General features: G+C 40.0%; 2 protein-coding genes across 7 annotated transcripts; both read left to right on the forward strand.

Annotated features, from left to right (window-relative positions):
- Positions 1 to 6,531: 6,531 nt before the first annotated feature.
- LOC116706491 (jun dimerization protein 2) lies at positions 6,532 to 17,822 on the forward strand. The gene is made up of 5 exons (XM_032543362.1): positions 6,532 to 6,732; positions 7,779 to 7,831; positions 15,271 to 15,488; positions 16,368 to 16,472; positions 16,713 to 17,822. The coding sequence occupies exons 3-5, from the start codon at positions 15,294 to 15,296 to the stop codon at positions 16,902 to 16,904; spliced, it is 492 nt and encodes a 163-aa protein (XP_032399253.1). The 5' UTR covers positions 6,532 to 6,732; positions 7,779 to 7,831; positions 15,271 to 15,293; the 3' UTR covers positions 16,905 to 17,822.
- Positions 17,823 to 18,291: 469 nt separating this feature from the next.
- LOC116706492 (leucine-rich repeat-containing protein 74A) lies at positions 18,292 to 23,981 on the forward strand. 6 transcript variants are annotated; one of them, XM_032543370.1, is made up of 14 exons: positions 18,292 to 18,594; positions 19,383 to 19,583; positions 19,689 to 19,790; positions 20,488 to 20,595; positions 20,764 to 20,857; positions 20,952 to 21,001; positions 21,095 to 21,173; positions 22,044 to 22,129; positions 22,225 to 22,419; positions 22,529 to 22,624; positions 22,737 to 22,865; positions 23,044 to 23,148; positions 23,288 to 23,373; positions 23,880 to 23,981. In XM_032543370.1, exons 3-14 carry the CDS (start codon positions 19,689 to 19,691, stop codon positions 23,938 to 23,940), a joined length of 1,191 nt encoding a protein of 396 aa, XP_032399261.1. In that variant the 5' UTR covers positions 18,292 to 18,594; positions 19,383 to 19,583; the 3' UTR covers positions 23,941 to 23,981. The 6 variants fall into 6 exon arrangements, with proteins under 6 accessions (XP_032399261.1, XP_032399258.1, XP_032399257.1 ...); XM_032543367.1 differs by having other exon boundaries at positions 18,293 to 18,594; positions 19,372 to 19,583; XM_032543366.1 differs by having other exon boundaries at positions 18,297 to 18,594; positions 19,689 to 19,864.
- Positions 23,982 to 25,232: the final 1,251 nt, after the last annotated feature.

Below are 25,232 nucleotides of genomic sequence, written 5' to 3' on the forward strand. Positions count from 1 at the left end.
GTGGGAGCAGCAGAAACGGGTTAATTATTTATTCACAGCTCGGTCTCGGCTCCTCTGTTGTCACGGTCAAGGGAATCCGATTCTACAGCAGCAGCGCAGTGCTCGCTACGCGTGACGTCAACACGCGATTGCCGTAGCCTAGTTCGTTTCATTTCCGTTGACCATGTTTGGGTAATTGCAGTTGTTTTGTTTCCATGGTGACGGGTGTCATATTTCGGGGCCGGAGAATGTTACCGGAAAAACTCGGTGCAGGAGCGAGCAGCAGGAGAAGCGGCAGAGCTGTTAAGCGACGAACAGACTCATCAGTTACAGAGCGGGCATCACGTGCATGATGATAAGTGGTGTAGTTAACGGTCCGAAGCATTTCTGGGAACAGCATAAAGGGAATTTAATGACCGCAGCCCGCTTGGTTTTGGTTCTCACGGCAGCAGTAGCACCGCAGTGGATGCACTTGTAGGCTGTTGCCTAGCTGGCCTTTGCATTTTTCATCACTAGGGGGAGCTACAGCGCGAGCACTGTCAAGCATCAAACAACTGATCTCTTCATTTTATCAACCGCATGTGTGCGTGATGTCTTGGTGCCCGGCTATTTTAGTGTGATGATGGATGGGCCTGTCAACAGCTCTATGTCTTTGTCCACTTGTTCCATAGAACTATGTCCAGTGTAATGATGACCTCCATGGCTTGATTCAAAGTTGTAAAATATCACATTTTATTGATCCCTTGGTGAAATTCACAAGCTCCCCATCAGCATATGTAGTAAAGTGATGTAGGCAATAATATAATACACATTTTTTGGAAATGGGCCCATCGGTATTAAGTACTAGGCTAGCCTATTACATTTTGTTATTTAACCTATATCTTGATGCTATTAGGCTACTTTTGTAGATTTACTTGAGTAACACTGTTACTCGTAACATTGTAGCCTATTGCTACTTTTATCTGTTTACTTCTTCCAGCAATGGTTAGATTATTGTATAGCCTAATATATTCTTTGAATGTGTTATGTAAGATCTTATGTGTAAGCAACATTTAAATATTGTAGCTGGTTGAAGTTGAACTATTTTAGTTTATGTAAATGCTGTTGGGTAAAGACGAATCAATTGTATTTCATAAACTTATTATATATATTAAGTAATAGTCTAGTAAAGTTGTCAAATAAATGTTGTGAAAAAAGTATTTGACTTGAACTAGCTAAATGGAATTCAGCCAACATCAATTTTATTATTTAAAACGTGTGCTTTTCCTACTATGGCATGTCAAAATGTGTTTTAATGAAAAGCCCTTTCAGCTACACTTCACCCTTTGCTGGTTTTGAATTAGATCTGAACTGCTTTTGGAATAAAGAAATTGTCTATAATAGTTACCTATTGATAGTAATATGATGACATACACCAAAATCTACACTTATTACACACCTTTGAATATGGACTTACGTCACCGCTTAGTTTCTATTTGATGGAGCTTAGTCTAGCCTCCATACTTTGTTTTGTGTACTTCCATTGTGTACACGTCACCTATATTGGTGGATGTTTTTATGTGCTTTTAAAGCACCTTGAACAAATGTGAACTGTGCATTGTAAAGCATTGACTTGCCCTGACTAATTAATAAAATACAAAACATGTAAATGTTAGCTTATTCCAGTAATGTTTCAGGATGAGCTAACTCCCAGCATGATCAGCACTCTGTAATATGTATCACACTGCCACAGATTTCTATCTTTCCCTTATTTGTTGTGTGTTCACTGTTTCCACCTCTGTTATCTCATCCTCATACACCTCCTGACCACTCGGTTTTATGCTTGCTGTGATATTCCCAAGGAAGTGCTATATTTACAGGAATAAATCAATGTCATACGGGTTTGGGAAGACTGGGTCACCTGACATGAGTAACGCTGTGAGAAAGCATTGTCACAGTGCCATAGATGGTGTCGATCCGAGCATGAACACATTCAAAATGATCTTGTGCATATTTGGTACTTTATTTTGAAATATACTCATATATTTTTCCGGACTACCGTCTGTGCCATTGAGTTATTGATATGTATAAAACTGAAAAGATTTCATTTCATTGTACAAAATAATGTTTTGTTTTTGAAAGACTTTGATACTATTACATGTTACCGGTGAATATGTTAGTTCATGTTTATTGTCCCCATAGGGAAATTAGGTTGCAGTAAAAAGATCACATCACATGGTATTCAAGGAGGAAGAAAAAAACACAACATATGTACACCACCACTCATACCATAAACCAAAGTAATATGAAGGGTGGGGGGGGGGGTAGAGTTCCAGACCAGCTGGGAGAAAGAAGAAAATAAAATAGATACACAAAATATATCTATCATCGGACGGGACCTTCATTATTAAGGAGTTTGATGGCCTGTGGAACAAAGGAGAGCTTGGATCTGTTTTTTGTAAACAAAGGAGCACAGTATCGTCGTCCTGAGGGCAGCAGTTCAAATGAACAGCACCAATAACACTGGGAGCTTTTACTCAAATGGAAACAGGTGCAGGCCGACAGTCTGTTGTTGTGAGAGGGAGATGGAGATGAAGAGGGTTTAAAGTCAGTGCCGCAAGCAATTGCTGCATTAAGTGATTGATTTGATATCTGTGAATGGAGTTGATGAAATGGAGTAAATAAGAGCATCACAATTCAATTCACTAAGAAGAGCATGTATTTTGTGTTCGATACTCAGGAATGTTGTGTTGTGTGTTTGGTAAGGAGAATGTTTCATAGTAAAATATATATGTTTCAGTTAAGACACTGATTGTATTCATCATATGATATGACTGTTTGTATTCCTCTTTTTCGTATAAAAGTTTGATTTTTAAACTAAGACAAAATCCGATTTGCTTTTAAATCGTTTGTTAGAAAAGGGGAAATATCATTCTGTATTAATAAAAAATGTAGGACATCTGTCATACGGTTTTAAATACCCTTCGTCTTTACACGTTACTAAACACATTTTTGAAATGTTCTACAACCATCGGAGATTATTTAAAAAAAAAAAAAAAAAAAAAAAGGAAGGAAGGGAGAGATTCAATTGAGCGATGCATAAAAATAAAGTGTGTCTGTACTGTCTGCAGTGCGGTGGACGATGAGTCAGGGTTGTGTCTGGAGGGGTCTGGTTTTGTGGGTATTTCCTAGAGATGTGATATTGGATACTATTACGACAAAACACTTAAACTCAGCCTACAGATTTTAATCGGTTTGAAGAAAATATAATAAATAATTCTAATATATATTCTAATCTAATAAGAACAGAAAATATGACTGACGTGTTTACATCTTGTTGAATAGTCAACAGGAATGTACTTTGTGAAGTATGAAGCAGAAGCTGATGTTTTAGCATCACATTTTATAACGTGTGTGCAAATGCCTGTTTTGCTCTGGAGGAAACTACTAGAACTGTTGGGTCCTTGTAAATTCTGGTGTGTGGTCTAGATCTGTAAAGTGTCTTGAGAAAACGCTTGTTATGAATTGATACTATAAATAAAATTGAATTGAATTGAATTGAAAAATGAAAAGAGACAGTAGAATCACCTCACCTCATCACGAACATCACGCTTCCTGCCTTGGTTTCTTTGTTTTTACGTTGACTTCTGATGCCCACAAAGCAAGAACTCTCCCTGAGTGTGGCAATGCTGCAAAACCACAAACTGATCTCCGTCTCCATGCATCACTTGGACAGCTGATGGAACATGAAGATGAAGCGTTAATGTAAAGACTTTCTGGAAGCTTGGAACAGAGAAAAATAAAGATCTTCATCCGTCTGTTGAGATATGATTCTGAACACTTAAACAGGACAAAGGAACCACTCGCACTTGTTATTATTCACAGACATAACAGCAGTGCTTCTAGTCACGTTTGCGTATTCTTACACATTACATGATAATCCTAAAACACTTTGGTTGATCAAATGAACATGCTTTGCATACTTGGTCAGCAGATCCAGACTGGTATATTTTTTCACAGTGTCATTATCAAAGTGTATTGTTCTTGGCAGGGCCACTTCCCTCTGAAAGGCTTACAGTGCCAAATGGCCCTGCACCATATGTGTTAATGTACTGAGTGACATTTCTGGCTGCCTTCCTGCAGGCACAGAGGAATTCAGCTGAAAGGCTACACCTGCAGAGGGAAAACCTCTTACGGTCTCAGCCACAAATTTCCAGGACCCTCCAGTTTGATGAAATCTGTCTGCTTGTTGGCTCAGTTCTGCTTTATTAACTCCCCTAAAATTTGTCATCTATGTTAAGAGCGACTGTGACGCACCGTCCCCCCGACCTCCCCTCAGATGCCAGACATAAATCACGGCGGAACCAAATTAGAATCTAAAAAAAGGAACAGAGTAGGGTATTTTGGTGAGCCTCTGATAACTTGGCTGCTTGTTCTAGGTGGAACAGTTGAGACGGCATTGTGTAAAACCCTTCTGAGCCTCAGATAATGGCAATGATAAAACCTGGATATGATTAAAAAAAAGGTGCACAGGATGAATGGGTTGTTCTTGATGAATTACTAAAACACAATGTTTTAGTGCAATTTGATGATAACTACCCACATTTATTTATTACTGGATAATACTGCAGTTAAGTTGTGACTTTGGTATTGATATTTGTACAGCAATCCACAGGTATACATTCAGTAAAGATTTTGGAACAATTATATGGCTATGTGAAACAATACATTATACTCATGCATGACTTAAAACATTAAAATTAATAAAATTAAAGAGAGAGAGAGAGAGAGAGAGAGAGAGAGAGAGAGAGAGAAAAGCAATTTAGCATTATATTTTCAAGGGTTATTTTAAGAGTAGGCTATAACTTTATGCCCTTAAATTTGCTTTATTAAACAGACATATTTCAGTTTTATTAGAGCAGACCGGTGGGATGTAGTTACAACTGGCCACACTAGAGGGAAGCAGCACGAGGATACGTTCAGATTCAGATTTCTCTGGAATTTTCTGGAACCTCCATCAGAAATACTTCAACATGGTTTTGTGCATGTTTATTTTAATTATTATGTGTTATAAATCAAGTAACAGTTGCAATAAGTAGAGAAAATAAAATTTGATTTCACAGCAGCTAAAGCTACATGTATGAACCCTGCTAGATTTACTGCATTACTTACTTAGGCATTTAACCTCCTCTACCACCTGAAATAATAAGATGTCCACTCTCTGTCAATACATCTGTGAAAAGTAGTGGTGCGTTTCTCTCTCAGTCATATACGTATATGTAATAGACAGAATAAAAAGGAATAAATCTGCACAAGACATCTGAATGCAACTTTGAGGGACAAATGACTTACAGGATGAAAGTACAATATAAACAACCACTTGTGTCATAACAGTTGTCAAAATAAGATTTTTCAGTTTTGTACTTTCATTTTTGCCCTAAGAATGATCAAAGTTACACTCTGTCATAGTTGAAAGGTGATTAGCCTAGAGGGACCAAACAGGAAGGGAGTACTCTTCTCTTTATTGGAAAATAAGAACATAACATGTCGTAAAGATCTAAACCCTAAATATTTGATTTGGAACTATATAGCGGGTGTTAAATTAGTTGTTTTTTGTCACTTGTAGGCTGCAAGATCTATTTGAGTACTTTCGATGTCAGGAACCATAATGGTCTGTTGACAATCTAAATTCCCTGGATGAGCCCATGGCTAATTTCCATATTCTGGAGTTTCAAAGCAGTTAAACATCGTCTGAAAGTAATAAAGCCACATCCATGCTATAATAATCTCACATAGTATGTTCGGAGGGATTTTAATGTAATTTAACTCTAATAAACACCACATGTGCTACTGTGGTAAGTGTCCCTGTGTCAATCCTCCCCACCACACACCAGAGCCCCCCCCCAATTGTATTATACTTCTATCACTGCATTCCAGAGTGAGATATTGTGCTTTTACTCCACTACATTTATTTGACACCAATTATTACTTTTCACATTAAGATTTTACAAACAAAATATTTGATGGGCTTAGAATTTATGGTGCAATACTTTACTTTTAAACTCACCAGCATCCCGAGTATTTAAAATTGGCAACTTATAAGATGAAGTAATAATATCTGGAAAATATATGTTATTAATAATATAGGCTACTGTAACACGCTGAAAAGAGTGTTTCTGCATGAGTACTTTTACTTTTGATACTTTAAGATGGCAACATTTTCTGATGATAGGCTACTTTTGTACTTTTACATAAGTAACAATTTAATTCAGGACTTTTACTTGTAATGAAGTATTTTGATACCTATGGGTTATAAATAATAAACCAATGGAACTGATATATTTGTGAAGCACTATGTTGTTGGCAAGGGCTCAATTCTTTTCACTACCACCTGTCACAGTCAAATAACAAACCACCAGCAGCTTAGACGACTGGGTGTTTACAGCCAACTGTATTTATTGACTCGTTTATGGCTGGAGGCGTGTATTTACTCCATGTCTGTATCCCTAACTAGCTGAAACTTTCCTCTCATCCAGTCTGTGTATATTATTTGGTTGCTAGGGGTGGAGCAAACAAACCTCTGTGTCTTCAGCCCTCCTCTTACATTATTTTCATCCATGCTTACGTCTGGGACAGCAGTTCCGCATTCCTGAGCTCTCACGGACAAGACTTAAACGGGCTGATGCAACGGCTTCAGTTAGTCCCAAAACCTACATCCGACTCGTAACTCCCGCACCGTCACATTATTACTGCGGATTTTTGGACGCACAACAGGTAACGTTAATACCGCGTGCACCGTCGAGCCTGGTTGCTATTGTTTTCTCCTCTCTTTTGTTTTTTTTTGTGCTAGTTCTTAACGTTAGCTAAATGTTAGTACAGGCTTGTCATACCTGCACATTTTTACAGTTTTCTCACCACGCTGTAGAGAGACTCAACACGCTGGACTTTATTTGTTACACGAGTTTTTGTATCATTTAATATGAACATATGATAACTTATTTTTACTTAGCTGCTGTAAAAAAAAAAAAAGTCGGTTTAATAGTTTTCAAGTTGTCGTGCTTTGTTGTGTTAAAATACGTTGTTGTTACAGCTGTTGTAGCAACTGTCGCTTACCAGCTTATTTACAGACCCGTTAGCTAAATTACATTACACACCAATCTTGTGTCAGACTGGAGGTATTTTCATCTCGGGAGTCTTAATTTCAGTGTTCCTAACAGAAGTGTCGGTTAGCATGGTGAAGACATTATGTAACGCTACACACGCCGCACACTGTGGGGTTTCTATGGAACTGCAAGCTAAGCTAGTCTGGTGCAGCAATCTGCACGGTCTCTGCAAGGTTTTTATACTTTAACGTTCAAGACACATGTGAATTATACTTTGTTTTTGGTGTACAATCATATAATTTATCTAGACTGTTGTTACATTACAATCATCTACCTCTGTCCAACTCTTTACTAGAGTCACATGCAGCATGCAGCTGCAAGATAAATGGGCCAATAATACCAGATTTACAAAATGACTAAGATAGCAATGTGTCTCTGTTGGTATAGACCGAGAAACAGCAATTGGGGCTGATTAGTCATTATAATGTGAACCAATAACTACCCATCACAGTTTTCCAGAGCCCAAGGCGATGCCTCCAGATAGTACATTTCCAATGACATAACAGAAAAAAGAACACCCTTAAATTTGGTAAACAGGAACCAGAGAATGTCACGTTTGCTCTATAATTTACGTCAACTATTCAACGATTATAAAGTTTGTTTGAGCTCTCGAAACACTTATACTATGATAATAATAAATGTATTACCTCTCTACAGCGTCCAAACACTGTTGCATCATTGACAGAAGACGACTGACAAGTTTTCTCTGAGTAAGTATTGTGCATTTAAAACCTTTTTAGATTGAATTAATCAGGGGTCTTCTCGAGTATTTCCTTCTGCTGCACAAAAATGTTGCATAGCTGGTTTACCTTAAAAACACAAGTTATGTAAATGAAGTGTGAAGTTTGTTTGACAGCATGTGAGTACAGCAAAGATTGTGAGCTCAGATTTGTAGGCTAATCTTTGCTTTGGCCCATCATAGTGCACATGCTCTGTATGTTTAACTGCACTAGATAAAGGAAACTCTTTGTGTGTTTGTGTGTGTGTGCAGGCCTCACATGGGAATTTGCATACTACAAAAAGACCCCAGTATTAGATTTCTTCATGATCACTACAGTAATTCTTTGTTTCCCCGGTGCTGTTCTGATGAGCATTGAAATATCATCCTTTTTAAAAGATTTACACTGAACTGTGTAACAGTAACTTTATCTAGGCCAGCTTTAGTTAAATGCCTTTTGTTGGCCTGTAGGTTCAAGGCCAATCGTGGAATGGGAAATATGATGGGTAGGGGTTGATCATGTGCATGGGGTTCATGGGTTCAGTGTTTTCCTGTATAGTGAGTGCATGCTATTCAGCTGGTGCAACGCTCGCCCGTACAACTACATGCCATTCACAGGAAACTATTTGTGTGTTCTTTTTATGTGTTTCCTTTGTGCCTTTATCTGTGTTTGCGTGTGTCTAAATGAACGAGCGTGTATTGCAGAGGGTTTAAATGTCCCAGCGCCTGCCAGGGCACATCCATAGGATGGTTTCTGCATAAATGGAAGGCTGCCGCGGATTAATGGGGAAGGGCTGGCGAGCCGACAAGCAGCGCAGGGCCGACAGGGCTGAGAGGTTGGACGTGGGCGCACACAGTTTATTTTAAGTAGAAATGCCTTCCAGTGCGTCTCTGGAGAGCTGGAATTGCCAAGCTGCACCCCAGTACACTGAATAGACAGCAGACGCATTACAGGCGAGCGAGCCAACTATGCAACAGCTAGGCTCAATGATACTAAGGCGGGGGGGGGGGGGGGGGGGGGGGGGGGGGGGGGGGGGGGGTTATTCACTGCTGTTTGTGTCACATTATCAGTATCACATTGTAGACTCCATAAGCCTTTCCACATGGTTTGTAAAAACAGTGTGTCAGGACAGACTAGATGCACACTGTGGAAGCAAACACCCAAATGTCCAAAGGTATAACCAAGAGTAGAGACATTAAGCCAGTGTTTCATTTTTTTAAAGAGCCCAGTAAAAACTCTTCTACATAGTTATGATTTCCAGATTAGCTGAATTCCTTTTGGACTCAAAGCTAGTTTTCTCTATTTGCACAAAAAACAGTCTTGTTAGTGAATGTCAACCTAAACATTGGTGTTTTGCCTGCAGTCATTTAAGATGAACAAAAGGATTGAACACACAGACACTGGGGCTTGTTTAGTCAGAGTAAGCGTGTGCTTGGCGTGGGGCAGATGAGGAAATGTCAGAGGACAAAGTATAAAGCAGCATTAAAGTGACAACCACATGTTACATAATAACGGTGATTGCTTCAACAGGCGGCAATATATCAGACTTTCTGGACTTGGTTGGCCAATACCTTATTGTCAGGGATTGCACATAACTTGCCTTGGATTTGTCATATATGTGAAGTCCATACACTTGAAATGGCTTTTGTCTGTATTTAGTATTTTGATTCATTTAATCCATGTCTGAGCTAAGTCAAAGCTCAGTGCCATGCAAAGTCTAATCCTGATTTACAACGTGGAGAAAAATAGTAACAATATAATAATTCAACCAGGACCACCCAGATGCAGAATATAGATGTGTGACTGTTTGAATGGCATGAAGCAGGCCAAGCAGGAATCCAGCCAATGATCACATAGTAATGTTTGAATGAAGGCAGCCACAGTCCTCATGCTTGTGCATATCTGCAGGTACTTTGTGTTTTGATTTTCTTGAACCCTTTTTAATTCTTGGGCTGAAGTCTACAATGAAATGCAATAGTTAAACTAAACTGCTCTTTTGTGTAATTTCATTGATACCCTCAGCATGCACTGTACTCCAGCTCGCTCACTGCTGAGACATCCAAACTGTAATTGTGAGGGGAAATTTAGCTAGCTCATTATTTCTGCAGCTGAGGGTCTCATCATCATTGACAATATTGCAAGGTTAAATGTTCATAATTGCATTAAATTGCTTTGGGAAGGTTTAGTCATCTTCACAAGAGGAATTTTGAAAGGTGCCTTCTATCCGTGGCAGCTGCTTACCTTATAAGAACAGCCAAAAGAGAAATGAAAGCTGGTATGAAAAGAGATCCTATTTTCTGTTGTGATAATCACTTCCACTCCCACACACCATCACCCCCGAGTTTAATGGCTGGAGTTGACCGCAGAACAACAGCCATTATTACAGTCTCTTCCCTTCTCATGCCTGTGTCTTGTCCGTCCAATGAAAATATAATGAGGGGTAAGAGGAATGTTGATACTGTATATTTGGACTGTCCCGTCCTCAAGGAAAGTCTGTGCCAAATTCCCTGGTTTCCTCAGAGGATTGCGAAAGGCTGTAACTCAACACAGCTTGACTGAGTGCAGACGGTAATGATGATCGCCGAGACCTTGGCTAGAGATTTAGAGAGCATGCCTTGGCCAGAGCCTTTGCGCTCATTGTTCACTTTCATCGTTTGTGTGGAGTTAGAGCTGTAGAAGCTGTTTGAAAAAGTTGAGCTTGTGTGGGCCTTATTAGTCCAAAATTAGACTTTGATAAAGTATGCTGACAAGAAGTGGTCAAATAGAATCTTGGAAAGTGTGCATGTCTTTCCCGTAATGCCACAATTAAGTGATTTAAAGTTGAGTAGTCTGGCAGCACAAATATTTAACGTGGTGTCCCAGGAAAAGATAAATTAGCAAGAAAAATACTTTTAACTCCTGCTTTCAGTCACCAAAATAGTTGAGCTTTGCTGTTGGTGGGCTCCTTTTTAAAAAGCCACAGTATTTAAAAAGGGAATGTGTAGCCTTCGAAACCCCCCCTGTAACCCCCGCTGCACCCCTCTCCTTCACCTATAGGGGATGAGGATAATAGGGCCCCCAGCCGTGCTGCTGGCTATCGGTAGGGGGCTGAATTCCTAAGCACTGTGTATTGCTCTCAGGAAATGCACACATATACTAAGACACAGTGACAGCCTGCACATTACATTTAGAAACTCTTGCATGATCACACACACTCTTCACACACACTTTCAGCTATGTACAGCTTTTGGTAGACTGTACAGCTTACAAACTCATGCCGTTTAAGTTATTCAGACAGTGGTACCCCAGGTCTTATTCAGGGCCGTGTCCAACATGACATCACGAGTTCATTACCTGTCTCAGGCAGGGTAGTAGTTCAAGTCTGTCTCTATAAATGACAGGAGATGGAACAGCTGTACGATAAGACAGTGCCACCTCAAGCACGCTCATCCCCACCAAGGTAAGGGGAGAAAGTTACATACACATATTTACGCAAACTCACTTACTCACATTCATACAAATACACACATTTAACACTCACACGCAAACTGCAGTAGTGACGCACACATAGAAACCCTGGATAAGATTTTCTTTGACCAGATGGTCACAGATGAATGTGTTGCATGTGATCTGGGGTACCTACAAGAATGTGACTTGTTACGTAGATAAAAGGAGTTGTAAATGATCCAATAGCATTTTCATACATGCATAGATGAATGAAGAAGGAACTCCTTTGGTAATCTCTAATCTTGTCTAGCATGACTTTAAAAACTCCTTCAGGGAGACAGGAACTTCAGAGTTGGGATTGCACGACGTGACACTACATTGCGGTTGAACTGTACTGCTTAATCCTCAATTTACTCGATCGAGATTCATTAAATGCTTCTATGCAAGTCATCCAAGTCTCCCCAGCTTTCCTCACCTATCCCGGGTCAAACTACTCCCGAGTTCTCCCTAACGCGGCTCACATGCAGGCTTCAGATTAGTTTTGGGCTGAATTCAGAACCTGCATTGACTCCGGTCCTATATTTCATACCTAATAAGTGACATTTCCGCTCCCCGCCCTTGGCTTCAGTTAGTCCCCCCTCAGTTAGCCCTGAGAGGCAGCGATGCTGGGCTGTGTAGGTGTCTTTGTTTGAGGTTAGTGTGGGCCTAAAGGCTGTGGCACTGACTTTTCTGCTTGACTGCAAAAGCACAGACATGGCGTTGCATCATCAAACGCTGGCCGCTAATCTTCGGCTGCAGGCTGCTGTTGACAGAAAATAAAGGAGAAAAATACCCCTCTTTAGAAAAATGTAAAAATCACTTTGACTCATGCGTTTGAGTATAATTATGCAGTGCAAGACATGCATCAGCATACTTTCCCTGTCTTGTACAGATGAGAGTTCTTTAGGGTTTCATGTCTCGAGGCTTGAATTTGCAAGGGGGATTTCAAGACACTTGTGTGGCAGGTTGAAAGAGACGGAACAGCTTAAATATAAAACAAACTTTCTACTCAACTTAAAAGTCAAGTTCAACTCAAAAGCGAGGCGCGTCAAAAGTCTTTTAAGTGTTTGAGTTTACAACAGTACTATAAATTGTCTGCAATGGCGTGTAACTCCCTTTTGTGTCTCATAATTGAAGGCGTCTGGCTTCAGACGGCATTTCACCTTTGTTTTGGAGGCCGCTGGCAAAACTACCTCTGTTAGATTTTAGATTTGTGTGATCTGATGTCATGCAGACAAATATGAGGTTTATGTACTGTATGTTTATATACTGTAGTATTTGTGTGTGTGTGTGAGTGGAGATCTGGTCTCAGCTGCATGCTTCAACAAGCCATAGCATTGAATGGGGGCTTTCCTTGCAATATGTCTTACTGAGCAGGCTTGTACAATGTACTGCACATGAGCCAGCCTCAGACATAACATGGGATTATTGCTGAATTTGTTTAGTGTCAGTTTCCATTGAGAAAATGTTTTTGTCAAAGATGGAGTCAAATCTGGGTCTGTAAACCAGTTCCGAGTGTCTGGCCAACTTGGATATTGGAGTCCATTTTGGCTCTGAAAGTGATTCCTCATTCCTTCAGTTTCAGTTCCTGTGGCTGTTCTTTAAGGTCACAAGTTACAGATATGATGTGAAATTTGGACCTTAATCCAATGGTCTAAAGATTATTAGTGAATGCAGTGGTTCAGTCCCAGAATAACAATGTATACTATTGTCTGGCTATTATTTAAGAGCCCTCTCTCATTCACCCCAGGATTAGCTGCCATATGGGTTTGCTGTGTTCTTAGACAGCCTCTGTGCAGAAAGAAAAGGCCTTGGCACCTTTCAGTCCTCCACCTCACCAGGGAGTTTGAGAGTGAGGGAATTTTGTCTGAGAGAGATTTTTACCAGGGCTGTCTTGTTCTTTTCCTCTCCAGCAAAAACAACAGGCTGCTGCCAAGTGCAGTGTAAATGGGAGTATACATACAGTGTGAGAGAGGGAGAGAAAGAGGGAGGGGGCTGTCAGGATTTAAATAATAAAATGCCTCATTGGACACTGGCTCCACACACTAACTTGTCCTTGAAGCGAATAAATCATGCAGGATGGAGGTGGTAAGGAACAGGTCAAAAGTAGTGCGGAGATGTGACAGTCAGTGTACTGTCTGTAATTCTTTATGTTTTAGATAATTTAATAATGGAATTTTAGACACTAAATGCAGTAATCTTGCACCAAAAGTCATTTTGTGCCTACTGATTGTTAAACCTACGAGTTATAACGTAGACAAGACGGTAGGAAAAATGAAATTGAAGCGTGATGTGACAAATATATCGCAAGAGTCTAAATTATTTTTTATTGAAGCACCATTATTTCGCTTCAGAATTGATCCCCTCTCGCTAAAAATGGGCTGATTTGGTTTCCACCATGCACGACAGTAAACTCCAGTCCAACTGTGAAAACACTTTGAGACCAGCCCATAACCAGGGTGGAGTACATTAGAATAGAGTTACATAACCTTGTTTTTTTCAGTACCTCCTCTATGACTTTTGTAATAGAGCAAGTCTTTCAGCCCTGCCAAAAAAATAAAACTAAAAAGCAGCAAAGAAAGAATAACTTGGTTTAACTTACAATACAGTCGGCCTGTCAGCTAGTCACCCACCAGCAAAGTCAGCTTTTTCCGCAGCACCTCACAATACTTGTCTTTGTGGGTTCCATATGAGAGGGGCTTTGTTCGGCTTGTGCTCAACCTTTAGAGGTTCAGCTTCGGCCCAATCCTCTGGAGGCAGATGCTGCTATTTAGAAGTCACACTGATATCATCCATCTTTTAAAAACTCTTCGTAGCTTTGGGTTTAGCGGGTAATCCTAGCTGATGTTCTGTCAGCAGTTATTGACGTGTCAGTTGGTCAGTTGCATCAGTCATGCAGGGATTGAAAAAAACTGAATCAGTTTCTATTCAGTGTAACATTTCATTAGAAGAAAATGTGTAATTGCAGTTGAATGTTTGCCTCTAACTTTGAGCAACTGGATATATTGTTTTTAACTTTACTACATGTATTGTAAGTGTGTATTATTCTACGTAAATACTAGAGAAACAATTTCTTGTTTGTCTTTTCTAAAATCCACTGGTCTCACCCTGCCTTTCCTCAGAGATTGCAGGGATGGGCAGGGTATGGTCGGCTCATGTTTCACTGTTCCCATCTGTAACATTTGTTTTTTATTTGGCCATCAGAATTTTTCCAACTCTCGGTCTTACAGTAATTAGAGAGACGTCTTAATTCTCCAGCCACTTCCTTTAGGCCTGCACATGTTCTCCTTTTTCTCCCCTGTGTCCCTCATTCCTCCCTGATTACATTAGAAAGTGCTGTGGTCAACCCTGCTGAACGACCCAATATTGTTGAAAGAGGGTGGCGGTGGAATGCACCCCCGCTCTGTTTTGACACAAGGTCTTTTGATACCCTTTGAATCCTCTTCACAAAAACCAAATTAACATTTTCAGACAAAAATCTCAGTAAATTATTAGTGTAGAAGTGTAGAAGATAGCCCTTGATTTATGTGATCACACCCAACGGTTTCATGGCTTCCCTTTGAATGTGAAACTACAGAGATGAGTGTGTATCTGCCGACGGTGTGAAGTTTGTTTTTTCACCGGCTGCTCACTAAGAAGATAACACAGCTGTCAAAGCTGTCAATGTTTGAATGCATTCTTGGAAACCGCAACCTGTTTTTAGAGAGATGTTTGATGAAGGACAGAAGACAGTAAATTAATCTTTTTATGGGTGGAATGCCACTTTAAGTGCGCAATAGGGATAAAAGATACTGTCAGATGGCTGCAATGTAATCATGGAATAAGCCTCATGTTACGACCAGAGAATGGAAAGTTTAAAAAAAGCAAAGAAATTACAAATCTGTACAACAAACTGCATTTTCCTTGTCAGCGAGTTCTTTTCACACACTGACATGTCCTAATTGTTCCTTGCTCTCTCCCCATAGCGGCGGTGGTGGCCGGGTCGGACATGATGCCGGGACAGATACCTGACCCTTCGCTGGCGGCGGGCTCCCTGCCCTGCCTGGGCCCGCTGGCGGGCATCTCGGCCACCACACTCACTGATCAGCTCAAGCTGGCGGACTTCCGCCAACTGGGCGCCATGCTGTCCCCGTTACATTTCCTCGGAAGGCTGGGGAAGAGGCCGCTTGCCATCAAGACAGAGGTGAGGAGGAGAGGAAAAGGAAAAAAAGAGCTTCTTTCTAAAAGGGAGTTTTTCCTCGCCACTGTCACTGTTGTTTTCTCTAGAGGGAACTACTAGAACCGTTGGGTCCTTGTAAATTATAGAGTGTGGTCTAGACCTACTCGACCTGTAAAGTGTTTCAAGATAACTCTTGGTATGAATTGATACTATAAATAAAATTGAATAGAAAAGACAATAGTTCAGAATAAGGGTGTGTGAGAGATTTACATTGAGTTAGAGGGTAGAGAGAAGAAAGATGGTATTAGATCCAGGATGTTTCAAAGCCTTCTATCAAGGCATTTGCTTTAAAAAAGGACATCAGTCTCCCGCTAACATTTCTCAGTAAAGAACCAAAAGATTCATTTCAGTGTCACATGCAAGTCGCTCTGATTTATGTTCATAATCTGAAGTGATGAAAGAAATGAAAGAAAGAGAGCAGTTTATAATGACTGAAGTGATTTTATACTCTGGTGCTAGTTGCTCATAAAAAAGGTTTTTAACAATGAATTACAATTTAAATGTCCCAACAGCAGGCTTGGTATATAACAAATAGTATATCCCTATTCTATAAAATATTATTGTCAGTAGTTGTAGATGCATTGGTTATGGGGCTTTGCCGTTTTAAACTAGCTTACCTTAAACTAGATTAAAGTGATAAGTAGACATATTTAAAGTACGTGGGCATGATAAATTGGTATGGTCATTTTGTAAATTGAATTTTGCCCCCTCTAGTGCTCACAACAAGAACACTTTTTTTCATCCCACTGTTGGTTATAGGTTTAGGGAATTTAGAAAGTAATTTTCATATAAAATAGTCATATAATGCCTGTTTCTTATATTAACAATACATTGTGTATGCAGATGGATGAAGATGAGGAACGGAGGAAACGGAGACGAGAGAAAAACAAGGTAGCAGCAGCGCGATGCCGAAACAAAAAGAAGGAACGGACTGACTTCCTTCAAAGGGTGAGTTCATGAAACAGCACTGCATACTGATGGGCAGCAGCAAAGCAACTAAGAGAGCTAGCCAAGAAAAGCCTTACTTCAGTTAGCAGGAAACGCTGATTTAAGCCATGCAACCAGACTCAGAGCTAACACAATCAGGCTAATACAAGCCTGGTTTAAACAATGACTATTACTGTACAAGTCAGGGGTTTCAGAAGTGATAAAAAAAGTAGTATCTAATAATTCAACATCTCTGTCCAGGAATCAGAGCGTCTGGAGATGGTGAACTCCGACTTAAAGGCCCAGATCGAAGAGCTCCGTCTGGAGAGGCAGCAGCTAATGGTGATGCTCAATCTCCACCGGCCCACCTGCATTGTAAGGACGGACAGCGTCAAAACACCCGAGAGCGAGGCCAACCCCCTGCTGGAGCAGCTGTCCGCCGACACCAAGTGAAACCGGGAAACCAGGACGCGGAGTCCCTGATGCCCAAACTGGCACCACCGTTGCAGCCATTTAAACAAAAATGTAACTGGCAATACATTTCTAAACAAGCACTTGAGCTCCAAGCTGAAGACTTTTGGAGACTCTGCCCAAAGACCTAAGGTCGTAGGGCATCCATAGTACTGCTACATGAGCTGGCTCTGTCCATTGGAAGACTGGAAATACCCAGTTTGATCTCCACATTAAGTGTTGTTGTTGACACCCGCTGTGCCTAGTTGTTACTTCAACCATCTCTACATAAAGGGACCAATGGAAACAGTACAGTACGACTGAAAACAACGCTGAGGAAACACACTAATATCAATATGGTGCTCTGTTACAAAAGCCCTGAGTAGATTGTGTGGCATTGTTTCAATGTAGAGGCCCACAAAGGCTTAGTGTTCTGCAGCTTTCCTTTGTATGCTATCTGAAATATACAGGTGTAGAGTTTTTAGGATACAATACCCAATAGAAGTACACGAGACGGAGTAGAGTGTTTTTTTTTTTTGTAATGTTGATTTCTATACCCTGCCTCGACGATGGCAGTTACCGGTTGATCCGATTTGTGGTGACGCTGGCGTCATGAAAAGCACATATACACAAAATGTTTACACCCTTGTTTTTTGGACTTGTTGTCTGTCCATTATTGTACTTGTTTTATACTGCTTTGTATACATAAACATATATGAAATGCCTGTTAATCACTTGATGTGATTTGTCTTTTCAATCTTTTCAGTCTGTGTCTGTCATGTTGCGCTGTCAAACAGCTGTGAAAACAAGCAGAAATCTTTTCAGCTGAGCAGTATTTCAATGTCTGTTCTGGACCTGTATCTGCTATGTATGACTCTGTTACCCTGAATAGATAAAATTTTATTTTCTAACTATAAGAAAGAGCATGTCTTCATTTTGTTTTGTTTTTACTCCATGAGACGTGCAATATCTCACATGTTTTTCAGTGAAATGAGTCCTTGTATTTGCTCCTCCCAGTCATGGCATGAGAACTATCAAGTGACATAAGTTGTGCAATAATATTTTCTTCAGCTGAGCCTGAGGCACATTACTTTCAGTTTCAAAACTCAGAAACAAGGTTGTATTATCTCCAAACTTGATGATTGAAGTAGGACAACAGAACCTCACCTTCACTAGCCCTACACTGATTGACATTTTCTTTCAGAAAGCAGGAAAAGGTCACCATTAAAATGAGTCATGTCCTAGAAAAAAAATTCTAGAAATTTTGAATTTCTCTAACTCACAATTATTAATTAATAACGCGCACTCCTGGAACAGAGTTTAACGGGGGGGATATTGTTCTGAGTGGTAGCTACTGTGTAGTAGCCAGGTAGTAGCCTGTATGCCTCAGCACAGACTGTGGTCAACATCTCCATCTAGTGGAAGGTTTTGTGAACTACATAGCTTGCAACAGACCCGATGACTCTCACTGATTGTGGTCATCTCATACATAGTTAGACATATAAAGATTATATATGTCTATGAGCTTATATGTTATTTATATTATTTATATGGGTCAGCTATTGTAAAGACAATAATATTTATAATTATTTGATTTTAACTCCATAGCAACCGTTGGTTTCCTGTGCTTAAACATAGCTAAACGTTAATATTTTTCTTAAACACGTTTCAGAAAGAGACACAATTCACTCAGGTAGGCGGCTGTTTCTCTACTCTCAACAATAACTAAGTATAAACTAATACTACAATAATAAGTTTTACGTGCATGTTAAACAATTAACTAATATTAGTTTTAAAATACGGATCAAAATGGGTTTTTTTTATTTGTTTTTTTACAAATCTTACTGAGAGGAAACGTTATAGCTTTGTTAGCTAGCTAACGTTAATTAATGCTAACACTAGCTAGCAAGAAAAGGCAGTTTCGTATTCATTGTCACACAGTTGAAAAATCACGTTAACTAGCTAGCTAGCGGACGTTACAGTGACCCAAATTTATGATGAAACAATAAGAGGACCCTCTTATTGTTTCATCATAAATTTGGGTCTCTTTCAAGCAAAGTGCCCAAATATAACATGAATGGTTCCAAAAAGCTGAAATTGTTTTAAAACAGTAACGTTAGCGCTTTACTGACAAAACTTTGACATAGCTACAGTTTACCTGTCTGTGATTATCTACTCTAACCTACATCTTTCATAATTTCATATAAATGAAGTTTGTTGACTATTGAATTCCAACAAGTGTAAAACAAGTGGTAAAAAGTTGGAATGAAGTTGGCTAAGAAGATGTAACTCAGAATTGGGTGACACTTTGCTTCATGAGAGATAACGTTAAAACAGACGGAGGACAACACAAGGGTTAAACTGGTTATAAACTGTGTTGAATCTGGTTTATATTGTATTTCTACATCATTTCGGCTCAGACTGCTAACGTTGCAGAAAACCTTGAGTAAACCCCACCTTTCTCCTCGAGGCTTCATGCAGATACAGGGAGGCTGCCAAGGTCTCGCGGTTTGATGATGGATCAGTGGGAGGAGGTCAGCGAGGAAGAGGAAGAGCAGCAGCCATCTGATCAGTCAATCCTGCCCACAGAAAACCATGATCAGCTGGAGGACGAGGAGAAGCCAACCCAGGCTCAAGAGGAGAACAGTGGTGATGAGTGGGACACTGATCTAGAAACAGACGGTAGGTTAAAGTGACCACAACGTTCAACAATAATAATAGATGCATAGTCTTCAACCCCCCTCACCTTTTTTCTTGACTTCCTTTTTTCAATGTTGTTCCTTTCAGATGCCACCGATGAGAAACAGTGTTTGTCTTGTGCAGAGCTGTACCTGCAGGCTTGTCGGCGGACAGGGTCCATTCCCGTATCCTCCTTCCTCCATCACTTGGGTGAAGCCAGTCTCAATTTGAACCACTATGGTGTGGGACCTCTGGGGGCCAAAGCTCTGGCCATAGTTCTGAAAGTAGGGGTCTTCAATCCCTTCATCTATTGTCGTGGAAACAATTCGTAGTAGAGAAGAATTTAACAAAAGGAGAATTGTCTTACAAGAGTTCATTGCATAGGACATTGTACATACAATCTTATATGTCACAGAAAAAGTGAGACTCGGAGACTAATAATTGACCTTTAATTAATAGACGTTGCTTTAGGTTCATTCATACCAAATATCTATCTTTTTTAGGCAGTATTGTTTTCAACCTGTAACTGTGTTAAAGGCAGAATCTCACTGTTCTCACTTCTGATAAATTTAACACCTGCTAGGAACTGGTAGTTCCAACCGTTTCACACGAGAAAAAAATAGGACATAAGCACATAATTACAAAGAGTAAACATTCCTAATGCATCTATATTCACTATAATGAAAGAATTAGTACAATGATGACCAAAATGAAATTACCATCATTTGTGTAAAGTAAGGTTATGGATGGATCCATTCATTTGTGGTGGAGGTATTTTGTTCTTTACTTAATTTCTTCCCTCTGAGCATATTTTTAAATCCTTTTCCAGTGCGGTCTATAAATTTAGAAGGGGAAACTTTTTCATATTCTGCGATGCAGTAATTTCTTTCTTTTTTACATGTTTTAGCATGACATTGTCGTCACCAACCTTGAGCTGGAGGACAATGGACTTGGGGCTGAGGGGGCGCTCTATCTGGTGGAGATGCTTCAAACAAACATCACCATCCAGAGTCTAGTAACTATTCTAAAACAATCACATTAAAAGGCATCAGTTCTGAACAATATGCCTGGTAGTTGTCTGCTCTGAATTTCAAGAGGAACAACATATTTTTAAAATAACTAATTACAGTAGAATACACTAATGGTTAGTTCATCTCAAAATGACTGAACGTCTTCATTTCAGAATCTTTCCAACAATCAGCTGAAGCTTGAAGGAGCACACATCATTTCCAAAATGCTGTTAGACAATTACTACATCAAATCCATCCAACTCTCAGGTGATCATCACGTCTCCTCTCTTCACTGCAGCCCAATGTAAATAAGTGAGGTCCTTTTTGGACTAGTTTATTAATTAATTTACCGTTCCCTTAGGAAATGATTTTGATGATTCTGCTGTGAAATACGTTGCTGATGCTTTGAAGGTTAGTATTATTCATGATCATATTCTAGCTAATGATTTAAGAAACTGTCTCATCAAAATTCACGTTAAGCCTCAACATTTTCTTTCTTCTTAGGTTGACTATGTGGTTAAAGAGCTGGACCTGAGTCACAACAGGTTCTGTAACGCAGGAGAACACCTGGGTCATATGTTAGGTACAGTAGCTCATTTCTGATCACCGCTGATGCATTGAATGCATCGAATTTCTCTCAAAAAACTCACACATATATATCAACTGGAAATGTAATAATAAGAAAAATATAAATTGAAATGATATCAAAGCTAGTGTGCATAGTTTTACATCTTTCTAAAGAGGATAAAACTGATTTTGGAAATAAAGTAGGAACAGCTGAGCCTAGCTGGCTAACACTGATTTCTGGTAGGCGTTACTTTTTGTTTGTGTTATTTAAACACCTGCTAACTCCTTGACAGGACCTTCTAACTCTGTGCTATGTTTGTCTCATATTATACAAATACGAGGTTATGGCTATCATTAGCTGTCTTATTCTCATGGGTCCAGTTGTGGGGTGATGGCAAAAGACCACACTGGCAAAACTCACAACACATTACCCGGTGATTAAATTCATGACACAAAGTCACAGAGAAACATACGGAGCGCGAAGACTAAGCCATGGCTAACTACACGTGCCCAGCTGGTTACCTGCCTGGCAATTATAGGGATTTAAGTAATACAAACATGTTGTCCCATGTAAGAATATTTATCAAATTCAATTTCAATGAAAATCTTGTGATTTCCCTACAGAACTCCAAGCCTATCCCTATTCTACGAAATTATGAAACTATAAAATACTTCTAGGTCGTAACACAAATATCGCACCACTTAAATTACAGTACAGATATTGCCAGTCCGTACCACAAATCCCCAAGACCTTACCATATATTTAGCAGTGAAAACCAACACTTAGGAAATGAGTGTATATACGCATGTCTTATATCTTATCTTTATAGTACTGATTTCAAATGTATTGTGAACTTAATTTACATTTGTTTCCCCTTTCTCAAAGCTACAAATGTAGGTATTGAAGTCCTAAATCTGAGCTGGAACCACCTTCGCATGGGTGGTGCAGTGGCTCTGAGTGCTGGGCTGAAGGTGACCAACATAACACACTCGAGCACAAAGCTTCGGTGAATGTTTACCGCTCTGTGTAATGGCATCATAGCCGTTTATCGTTGTCCTTTCCCCAGGTGAACTCGACTCTGAAGCAGCTCCAACTGTCATGGAACGGGTTTGGCCACATTGAGGCAGAGTCACTGGGTCAAGCTCTGAAACAAAACAGCACGCTGGTGCTGCTGGACCTCGGCAGTAACCGTATAGATGACCAGGCTGTGACACTTCTCTGCCAGGGCCTGGCCACCAACGACACCCTCAGGGTCCTCAAGGTGAGCGCACCAACAGGCTAAATGCCGGAGCACTGCTATTTTTTTATTGTTGTGTTTGATTCATTTATGTTAAATGTAAAGTTTTGTCTGTCTGTATGTTGTTGTTCAGCTTTCCCATAACCCCCTGACAAATATCGGAGCTCTGACGCTGCTCAGAACAGTTACCAAAAACATGAAATCAGCCGTGGAGGAGATTGATATTTCTGTAAGTGAAGTAAAACTATTTTCCCCTTCGCATATGAACTCATGTATAAATATGAATCTTGTCTGTATGTGAATGTGTAATGGTATTTACGTCTATGCTGTGTGTTCTGCAGACAGTGTTTGTCTGTGAGGCCTTTGTGGAGCTGTTGGAAAAAGCTGTTCAGGGGCGTCCGGCTCTGAATGTTCGACACAGCGCCATGAGTTCTGTCACCAGGAACTCATCCGCCCTCCAGATCTTTCAGGTCAGCGGTCACAATGAGAGGCAGAGAAATCTGGTGACAGAATACAGTTTATGACTAGAATATTAACAAACTATCTATTCAAAATATACAAAAATACTTACAGAAATAATCCAAGGCTCCTAAAGAGATCATTTCTTTGCATGTATCCTTTTGAAACATGATCTGGATACTTTTATAGAAATTCCTTGAAGAGCGAAATGAGAGCATCATGGATTTCTTCCAAGCTTTGGATAAAGAAGGAACCATGACGGTCTCCACCTCTGACTTCAGGAAGGCTGTAAAGGTCAGGCTAACAATCTCTCACGTCACACTGAAAATATCACGTCATTACATGTCATTCATCACTTAACTGGTCTGAAGTATTCAGATATTTACTGTTGTATGAATTAGCATTGAAGAAAATGATGTTGTCATGCATGCAGGCAGCTAACATACCTCTGGATCAGCGGCAGCTTGAGTGGTTGATCAAGACGTTTGACAAGAAATGCACAGCCACCATCATGTACAGGTTAGTCTGTGAAATGGTGGATGTAGAATCATTGTAATAGTTCTGTCATCAAACATTTACCTTGCAGACAAACAAAGTGCTTTTTCTGCTAGTCAAGAACAAACTTAATCAGTAACCTTTTTAATAAAGTAACTTTTTAAGAGAAAAAGAAAATAAACAGGTTTGTGGTGGACCAAAATGATCAGTTTTAAAGGGGCAGGTCATCCACATGAAAAAGAAATTATGTTTTCCCACTTACCTTTGTGGTGTCCAAACGTGTAGACATTTCATATTAATTTGGTGTTGAAACCTGAATAAATCTAGCATATCCCTCGGGTTTAGTGGGAAACGTGTTTCTTGTTCATTGTTGACCTTTGAAAATAGTAATTTTACAAGCTTTTTCTAGAGTTTTCAAACTACTCACAGTCTTCAGTGCATGAGATTGCTCAGATGCAATGGCCCATGTAGTGCAGTTTGTCACTCTTAAGGTTTTTTTAAACACACTGGTCTCTCTTTGTTGCAGTCAGTTTGCAGAGCTATCATAGATACAGAGACGTACAGCACCACCAAGATGAGGTTCAGGAATAACAGAGGACACATCTATAAATAAAAGTTAATGGAGTCTGTTATTTGATTTTGTTCTTTATCTGCTAGAAATGGGACTTTGGAAATTCTGAAGGGACTCAATTTTTTTGCCATACAAATCTCACAATTTCACATTATTTCAAAATATAGATACTTACAGTATAAAGAGGGGTAACTGACATCACGAACCCAATAATAATGTGCACCACTGACGGGTGTATCCTAATAACTCACCCTTCCACGGTAGTCCTTAGCTCAACCCAATTCTGTCCAGTGTGAATACTTGAACCTCTGACACCAACCAGCTGCACCCACCTGAGCGCTGCCAGCTGTGTCTGTGCCTGGGCCACAGGGTCCTCTGCCTCATTCTCTACATCCAAAAATAATCTTCTGGTATGACAACAGAACAAGAGGAGGAAGAAAAAGAGAGCTGGCGTCCATATCAAAGGGCCGAGAGGAGTGAAAGAATAGGGCCAGATGCAAGCTAGTTGTTTTGCCACATTGGTTAGATTTGAATGAAATAGCCTGTAAAGAAACATCATGCTTAGCATGATTATGAATATGCATGTAAAGCATTACTTATGCAGATGCTGCAGGGTAGGATTATTAAGGGTGAATTGTCTCAAGGTGTGATATCCAACAGGGCAATCTGTTTATGTCTAGTGGCTCCAGTGTTAACCACAGAGGAGATAATGACAGGACGCCTCGTCTTTACTGAGTCATGTGTAAACAGCTTGACACCTAATATATGGTTGGTTATCAGGATGTATGTGTGTGTGTATATATATATATATTTACACACACACACAAACACACACACACACACAGTATACATATATAGCTTGTTGCTTCTTTCAACTACCTTGTTACTTTGTCGTTGCTTTCCCCACCGGATCCTCCAGTCTTCTTCTTCAACAAGGTGGTTGACTTCCATGTCAGCTCCAGCGGGATTGGCATCATCAAAGCCAGGGATGTCAATATCACTTTTTGAGGAGATGTACAGTAGCAGCTGTCAGAGTTGCAAACTCTTCCAACTCTCCTCTTCTACATCATCATCATCTCCTCTTTGGAGCTTTTCCTGGATCCTCCAGACTCCAGGTTCCTTCACTTCATGTAAAATGTGTCTGGTAGAGATGGCAAAGGGCTGCCTGAGGTCCTAAGATCCGGGCCCTACAAGAGTCATTCAGACAGCCGCCACAATTACCATTCATTTAAGTTAACTGGAAATCTATGCTTCCAGTTTACCTTCAAAAGCTTTTATAAAGACATCTTTTTTTTTTGTTAAATGTCGGTGT

This window comes from Etheostoma spectabile, chromosome 18 (genome assembly GCF_008692095.1).
Source record: "Etheostoma spectabile isolate EspeVRDwgs_2016 chromosome 18, UIUC_Espe_1.0, whole genome shotgun sequence".
NCBI lineage: Eukaryota > Metazoa > Chordata > Actinopteri > Perciformes > Percidae > Etheostoma > Etheostoma spectabile.

Coding starts and splice junctions, on each gene's coding strand:
- LOC116706492 (XM_032543363.1), top strand. CDS start 19,217: ATGAGAGATAACGTTAAAACAGACGGAGGACAACACAAGG. Junction 19,865..20,487: donor CTCTGGCCATAGTTCTGAAA/GTAGGGGTCTTC, acceptor TACATGTTTTAG/CATGACATTGTCGTCACCAA. Junction 22,130..22,224: donor CTCTGAGTGCTGGGCTGAAG/GTGACCAACATA, acceptor TCCTTTCCCCAG/GTGAACTCGACTCTGAAGCA.
- LOC116706491 (XM_032543362.1), top strand. CDS start 15,294: ATGATGCCGGGACAGATACCTGACCCTTCGCTGGCGGCGGGCTCCCTG. Junction 15,489..16,367: donor CGCTTGCCATCAAGACAGAG/GTGAGGAGGAGA, acceptor TTGTGTATGCAG/ATGGATGAAGATGAGGAACG. Junction 16,473..16,712: donor GGACTGACTTCCTTCAAAGG/GTGAGTTCATGA, acceptor ATCTCTGTCCAG/GAATCAGAGCGTCTGGAGAT.